The sequence below is a fragment of the Spinacia oleracea genome, chromosome 2 (assembly GCF_020520425.1).
Source record: "Spinacia oleracea cultivar Varoflay chromosome 2, BTI_SOV_V1, whole genome shotgun sequence".
Lineage (NCBI taxonomy): Eukaryota > Viridiplantae > Streptophyta > Magnoliopsida > Caryophyllales > Amaranthaceae > Spinacia > Spinacia oleracea.
This window is the reverse complement of record NC_079488.1, coordinates 66,159,608-66,168,038: the sequence shown is the minus strand read 5'-3', so window position 1 is coordinate 66,168,038 and position 8,431 is coordinate 66,159,608. Positions and strand designations below refer to the sequence as shown.

Below are 8,431 nucleotides of genomic sequence, written 5' to 3'. Positions count from 1 at the left end.
TTAAATTAGTAAGGTATCAGTTTATAGTGCGATCCTATCTGTGATTGGATTAGTAACCACCCTATGAGTAAGTTATTTCTCAAATATGGGATACGCGCTTGATTTGCAAGTGGATAAGGACAGTAGATGGTGTGTTGGTGATGACAGCTTTGTCAAACCTCATGTTTATAAAATTATATCACCCGTGAAGATTCAAAACATAGTATTTGTTGTTCAAGGACAAATCTACAACTCCTAATTTCTATCAAGGACATATTACTACTTTCCTTTATGGTGAGAATTGAACGATATCAAATCCTAAATTTATAATATTTCAATCAAGGACTCATCAATGTCTCTATTTTGGTAACAAGGACTCTATCTTTTACTATAAATACTCTAACCCTAATCATATCGAACATATCCCATACCATCAAAACTTTTCGTGTATTCCTCTTCTTTGAATAAATCCATTTATTTTTCCAAACTTTTCCTTGATTCTTTTTTGGTGTGCGCCTCATCATCAACACTTTATTTGTGAATATGACGGTTATCGTCGAGGAGCCTGTTTTCGGTATGTTAAAAAATCACAACTTTTTTCTTATGAGCCCCTTTTTTATGTTTTATTTTAGGTTGTATTGTTCTACGGAGTAATTTATACTCATATGATTAGCTTATTTATTTAAAATGTATTTCTTTCATCTCTTTTTGTTCTTCCTACTTTAATATTACAAATAAAAGAAAAACAAAATAAAATAGGAAGACCAAAAAGAGCCAGATGCAATTTCTCGTTTACATCACAATAGTTGATATTTGTATCTTTAAGTATTTATCAAAGGATGGAAAACCTAGTCTCATGAATACTTACCGGAAGATTAGTTTTTTTTGTTAAAGAAAAAAAAATAAGGTGGGATTTTAGGCAAAATTAGAGTGCATATACTCTGGATCCAAATAGCTCATCGTTATACAATTAGCTGGATTTCCCATATTATAAAGTTGCTTTCTACGTTTATTTAAGATTTTAAATGATTGGAAATTTAAACTTTCACGCGACCTTTAAGCAGTGTCACAATGATGACATGGCATGATGGCATGCTTATGTGTCATGATTTAAATTGGAACATATTTTAATATTCTAATTTGTTTCCTTTTTTATATCGATTAATCTATTTACATGTTTTCATAGTAAAAATACTAAATTGATAGTAAAAATATCATGATGACACATAGCCTACGTGGCGTCTATATTTACCAATTAAACTGCGACGACACGTAAGATTGTGACAACTAAATGTTGTCGCAACTTGCGACCTTTATGATTACCCTATAGAATGACCTCAAATTAATAGAAACTTCTATTGACAGCGAATTATAAACCTTTACCCAATCTCATAATAGCGAATCACATAATAGTAGTCCTTAGCTTAGGTAGACGCCAACTAGTTTAATCAGTTAAAGTGAGGTATTCAGAATTAAAGATCAGTTGAATCCCGTCTACATCATAATATAGAATTTGTTTAGAAGTATTCCTGTCTTGATCTGAACTGAATATCCTCTCTTAAAATAGAGTCAACATTGGCTGACTTGTTAATTATTGATAATGGCCAAGTATAGTTGAACCTTAATTCTGATTCCTAACTTGCATATTTCGTTTGATTTGCTATAGAAGTCCAAGAAAATAGCAAGAACATTTCGTTTGATACCAATGAATTGGTGCTGGATGCTGGATTTGTAATGCCTGAACCCAAGTTATTGGTTTCAGACAATGGATTTTCGACACCCGAAACCAATGCCTTTGGCAAAACTTTCAGGTCTTATATTCATCATCTATATTTCTCATTCATTAAACCATTTCCATATAAAATAAAAGTCACATATACATGGAAAGATATGTAACATAGTATACTTGTTAAACATTGTTTATCTACATGCATACAGAGATTATGATGCAGAGAGTGAAAGGAAAAATGCTGTTGAAGAATTCTACAAGCAGAATCATATACACCAAACTGTTGATTTTGTAAGTATTTTCTTGCAGAGAGTATTTTTTGTTTTATCTCAATCTTGTTGTTCAATTTTTGTGAAATTCAAATTAGCTATGGTGTGTCTTGAGGCATTGTGAGATTTACGTGACTTTTGGCTATGTTCTATTCACTTGGTCTAGTTTGATTTTTGTAGTTTCTTAGCCTGGTTTGGTCTGATCTAAATGTTATGTGTGAGTGGTCTTTGCTTTTGTTGATTTGGTTTGGTCTGAATTTTTCTTAATGTCTGGATGTTTTATGTGAATTTTGCTATTCTGGTCAGAAATTTTCCGTTCTGATCTAATAAGCAATAAGAATAAAGTGAAGATAACAAAAGAGAACATAACCTAAGTTGAAGAGAACAAAGCCTAAACAAGTAGACAGGTAACTAATAAAACAATGAAATGGGATTGCAGGTGAAAAGGATGAGGGAAGATTACAAGAAGTTGGACAAGGTGGAAATGAGCATATGGGAGTGTTGTGAACTCCTAAACACAGTTGTGGATGAGAGTGACCCTGACTTGGATGAGCCTCAAATTGAGCATTTGCTCCAAACTGCTGAAGCTATTAGGAAGGACTACCCTAATGAAGATTGGCTTCATTTGACTGCCCTTATTCACGGTATATATGCTAAACTCGCTTAGCAGTTAGCACTATCCTATAATTCAACACATCTACATGAATTACATTGATGATTGATGTGTATGGTTTCAGATCTTGGAAAGGTTCTTGTTCATCCTAGCTTCGGAGAGCTTCCTCAGTGGGCTGTAGTTGGTGACACGTTCCCAGTTGGATGTGCATATGATGAATCTATTGTTCATCACAAGGTGAAATTATTGTTATTGAGATTATTAATCAGTTAATACAAATCACTATAATTAGAAACTAACACTTATTAAGCTCGCAATTGATCAGTATTTCAAGGAAAACCCGGATCATTACAACCCTGCTTATAACACCAAGTCTGGTATTTACTCTCAAGGATGTGGTCTAGAGAATGTTTTGGTTTCTTGGGGACATGATGACTACATGTACCTGGTAATTACTACTTTCATCTTATTAACGTGTTAATTAAATATCACTCCCTTAATCTAAATTCTAATTTATTCAAAGTATAATTTTGTTGAAATTTGCAGGTGGCTAAAGAAAATGGCACAACTCTTCCTCCAGCAGCTCTTTTCGTAATCCGGTTTCACTCTTTTTATGGTAAGATTTAAGGTCTAATTAAATCTCAGTTGTTGATTAGTATGGAGGTTAAATAATCACATGTTGTTTTTATGGCCTTGCAGCATTGCATAAATCTGGAGCATACATGCATTTGTTGAATGATGAGGATAAGGAGAACTTGAAATGGCTCCATGTTTTCAAGTAATTAAGCACGGTTTTTGTATTAATTTTGATTTTACAACCACTTTTTAATTGATTAGTTTGACTAACTTAAATTGTGGATATGCAGCAAATATGATCTCTACAGTAAGAGCAAAGTTCGAGTTGATGTGGAGAAAGTTAAGCCATATTACCTTTCTCTTATAAACAAGGTAAATTAGAGCTACCTTTTTCTTCTTTCAAGTTTTGTTGTTCCTTTATATCTTTGCACTAGTGTCTAGAGGTCTAGAGCTAGTGAATTACTCCCTCCGTCACATAATTATAGTCCCGTTTGACAAAAAACACGGGTTTTAAGAAAAAATGGAATATAGTAAATGAAAAAATGGAATAAAGTACAAATGATGATTGAGTTGTATGAAAAAGTGGAATAAAGTATATGTGAAAGAGAATATAGTACATAGGAAAGTGGAATATAGTACATAGGTGGGGTTTTCAATACATTTTTAATTAATATAGTACATGAAAAAGTGGGGACATTAGTAGCCAAAATTAGAAACATGACTATAAATTTAGGACGCCCGATTTAGAAAACAGGACTATAATTTTGGGACACTGGGAGTATGATCCAACCCAGTAGGCCTGAGTTGATCCGATTTGGGTTGCCATTTTTGGCAAAATTATGGCTAAATTTGAGGTACAACGGCTAAGGGTCGCTTATCCTGGTCCAATATCTTCGTGTTTTGGCCCAACTTTCGTTAAAAATATGGCCTAGTTTAAAACGGGCCTTTTTGCTTGGTTTGACCCGCCCAGCCCGACATGTAGGGTTAAAGATTTTTGGTACAGCCCGGCCTCTCATATGATCAAGTCTATGCTATATAAAAAAATATACTCCATATAAATATACTATCAACATGACTATTAAATTTAGTCGAAGAGTGTATAGTTGTGATTTGTGATCATAATATTTGGACGCACATCCTTGTGACAAAAGAGCCAATAAGTTCCGTATTGTTATCAGTATAAACAGCTATTAAGAGTATTTTGCTTACCCAATATTATTATCCTTTGATTGCAGTATTTCCCATCCAAGCTAAGATGGTGAACCTTTTCAGAGTCACTGTAATTACAATTGAGGCAATTTAAATGTACGTTTGGAGATCAAATAACTTCAATTTATGAGAAGAGTATATTTATTTTATCCTTTATCAATTGCATGTATTTATCGTTTATCATTCTTTAATAAAAAATCATTTGGGAACAAAATCACGTGTGGGTAGGAATGGCAATCACATCCGAATATGAACCGAGTCCGAGCCCATCTGAAGGAAAAAATCCGATCCGATCCGAATCCGAATCCGAATCCGATTAAAAACATCCGAATCCGAATGGATATGGATCGGATATGGAGTGTGCAGAGACTCCGACCCGAATCCGACCCGAGTCCGAATTCGAGTCCAAATCCGAAATTATTTCAAAGTGTTATGTTTCGTACATAACATTTTTTAAAAAGGAAGTTCCTAATTGAATCTAATATATTTAATTAAAATGCATATATTTGTAATTTATTAATTTATTACAAACTCATTAGATTTTGGTAAATGAGAAATAGGATTTCTAATTTATTTTAAAATTAAGAAATACAAGTTCTATGTAAGTAAAGTTAACGCATGATTCGTATTTGGATTTGGATTTGGATTTGGATTTGGATATGGATATTGATTCAGATTTGGATATGGATGCAATTTTTTGAGTCCGAATTTTAAATGGATTTGGATATGGATATGGATATGAATGCAATTTTGGAGTCCGAAATTAAATGGATATGGATATGGATGCAATTTTGGAGTCCGAATTATAAATGGATCGGATTTGGAGTTTACTACATCCGACCCGAATCCGATCCATTGCCATCCCCTACGAGTGAGGTACGACTAATCGTCCAATTAGTGTATGACGGTGTTTTGAGGTGCATAACAAGCTAATAAACTCCGAAGTGGATTTTTACGGGGACACAACTTAAAAATTCGGTTAAATAAGGCTAGCATTGTCACATTATATGTGATCCTGACCAATAATAAAGTTTTTTTTTTGTTGGGAATGAAGTGGTAGTGTTGAAAAAATCTTAAACGTAGTATTAAATTGAAGACGAGAAAATAAACCGAAATTAACAAGTTTATTTTCTCAAAACGGTGAGATTGAAGACGAGAAAATATTTAGTTGAAAATGAATAGCTGTCTAATACGTGAATTTAACCACCCGAGTATAAACATGGGCCACGGACTACAAATCATATACTTGGTATAGCTTATTCACTTATAGGACGCTGCTGGGACGGTTGGGCTGAGAAATATCGGCCCAAGTGTAACTAATCGCTGAGACTACTTGTACGTTTGTGTAGTTATACATTATTCCCTCCGATTTCTTGTGTTCTACTCACATAAATAGTACTTCTGTTACAATATGATTTGAATCGGTCAAATTCGCACTAGCACAGGGATATCGTTGATCGCGCATTGACAAAAACAACATTAGCTACGTCCCACGACCCAACTGCTCGCTGCGCTGTGTGTGCGCGTGTGGTCATGGGCCAGCTGGTCAGTTGAGCCTTGTGCTTGGCCGGTTTGCTTGGCTTGTTGAAAAGGTTATTTAAATAACCTATTCTACATGTTTTCCAATCTAACCTAATATCAAATTCTAACCTAAGGCAAGAGAAAACCCTAATTCTCTCTGTGCCTCCATTAGAGTGTTCATAGCTAAACCATCTTGAAGGAGATCTAAGCCATAAATAACAAGACGGATCTGAACATGTCGGTGAACCAAGTACATTAACGACATTTGGAGTTCTTGTTCGTGTTTGTTGACTAAAGGGGAAAACATACTTTACATGTAAGTTATGCTTAATCTGTACTTTATACTCTCTTCCTAGCTTTGAGGTTATTCTGCTATCATGTTACGTATTTAATTGTAAACCCCTACAGGGATGTAATCGATATAAAGGAATAGGACAAGGGAAGAGGGATTCCACCTAGTATAGGTATGGAAAGTCAAGGTCCCTCTACTCTATTCAAGCATGGTCATTTGGGGGATTACAAGATCTAGGGAGCATTGTATACTACTACAATTCATTCTCACGCGATGGTCATGGTGATTGGTCCAAGAATCTAGTGTTGTGTTTCCGATTTCCTACCTAGGTTCTCGGGGTCATGGTGACAACTAGGTATATAGAAATGTGGCTCAACGCACACTAAAGCCACGCTCCTAGAGTCAACACGAAGAACGAGCTCTTTTCCGTGTCGATAGGGAGCATTTTTGGTGTCAACAGCTCCACACTCAATGCCTATCTAGGAGAACAACTATAGCACATGAATCACACTTTTCCTTAGGTTTGGAACAAGGAAACAAACAAGCAAGGCATAGTCCTAACCCGTCTATAGATTTCATCGCGCAATGGACAAACTTCCATCGCGTAAAAGAATGCTCACACGATTATAGATTTGGAGGCTCCTCCTCCGAATGAGAACAATATTGTGGTCATTATGCAAATCATGTTTGGGACAATACCTACCACAGTTACAATCACAGTTGTTACTGCGCTCAAAGATGAAGATTCAGGAGAGAGGTAGAAGGTTCCTTGAGTTCGAGGAAGTCCAAATACATGCCTGGCATGTATTTGCAAAAACATGCCAACCCCAAATAAAAAGATAAATGTAAATGTTAAATATTTTTTAGGGGAAATGTATAACGGAATTGTAAATTTGTAAAACGGGGTGGTGATTTGGCATTGCTGAGTTGGTATTGGTATTACAAAAATGGTACTAAACTTTTTTTAAATGGTACTCGTTTTGTACTAAATTTTATAAAGTGGTATTAATATCACAAAAATGGTGCTAAATATTTTAAAATGGTATTCATAAGATCCAAGTTGGCAAACGGGGTGCAAGTTTTTAGTGTTTTAGCCCGATAGATGTACACTATTACATGCTAAAGGCTTAAGAATACTTCGTATATAATTCTTAATTTCTGCGTAAAGAAAAATAGTATGATTGAATTTTCTAATAAGAATATGACAAATGCACAATGTTCATGGTGGAACTTTTTGCAATATACGTAGTATCTTGCATCTCTATGCGACACGTCCATTTCCGACATTCATGTAATAATTGTACGGACCATTGGCAGAAGTATATTCATGTGACATATAAATGAGAAATTTATTGCACTGGATATCGACCTTGTTTTGTGGTGCACTGAAGAAACGGTGCACCATTGATGTTGTAGATTGAAATGTCACCCATCAAGGTATAATATGCAACTTCGTGTAGGATTTTGGGTCCTAGATCTAATTTATGACTAGTTATTGTGTTGTTTAGGATAATGTTTTGTCTACTTTCTTATAGTACCCGTAGTCCGTACATAGTAGTTGTAAATTAGTATGGCAAAATCACTAATCCATATTTTGAATGCGGAGTATTTCGGTGATCATCAAACTGCGCTCTCATAAAGGATCTTCAATACTCCCTCCGTTCCTTAATACTCCACTGGTTTGATCGGTACGGAATTTAAGATATTTGAATTGACTTATTAATTTAATGGGTGTTAGTTGATAGTGGGGTATTTTTTAATATAGTTAATGGGAAATGTGTAAGGTGAGTGGTGAGTGGGGGTGTAGACACCTAATTCGTGTCTCCTCTAATGGGATGATGATGAAAGCATTATCCTTGCTAGGTGGTTGGTACAACTCCGTGTGGAAGTCCCAATTGCTAAGATTTATTTCAAAATCCAAAATTCAAAGTCCAATTCCCGAGCCCGTTCCCATTTCGGAACTCGGTACAAAATTAAATTTTCAAAATCCAAACACAATCTCACCCAATGGACCTCTCTATTGGTTTTACAAGGCCATTCCCAATCAAATTAAATGCCCTTAAGTAATTCAAAATCGGGCGCCGACTCACAAAACCAAGCATGTCGGGCCCCGTCCCGTAAAATCGAGTCCAAATGCAAATCCCGAATTCAAAAGGTGGGTTTTTAGTCGCAAATTCTTGCCTTAGCCACCAAGCAAACACTACTCTCCAAGATCGTACAAAGGTACAACCTCGGTACAAGAA

At 35.3% G+C, this 8,431-nt stretch overlaps 1 protein-coding gene across 2 annotated transcripts; it reads left to right on the top strand.

Moving 5' to 3' along the window:
* The first annotated feature begins 242 nt into the window (after positions 1 to 242).
* Positions 243 to 4,589, top strand: LOC110775633 (inositol oxygenase 1). Of its 2 annotated transcripts, none has more exons than XM_021980241.2 (10): positions 243 to 553; positions 1,649 to 1,790; positions 1,918 to 1,999; positions 2,417 to 2,621; positions 2,715 to 2,827; positions 2,916 to 3,038; positions 3,137 to 3,206; positions 3,290 to 3,368; positions 3,457 to 3,538; positions 4,402 to 4,589. In XM_021980241.2, exons 1-10 carry the CDS (start codon positions 523 to 525, stop codon positions 4,426 to 4,428), a joined length of 954 nt encoding a protein of 317 aa, XP_021835933.1. In that variant the 5' UTR covers positions 243 to 522; the 3' UTR covers positions 4,429 to 4,589. The 2 variants fall into 2 exon arrangements, with proteins under 2 accessions (XP_021835933.1, XP_021835932.1); XM_021980240.2 differs by having other exon boundaries at positions 246 to 553; positions 1,646 to 1,790.
* Positions 4,590 to 8,431: the final 3,842 nt, after the last annotated feature.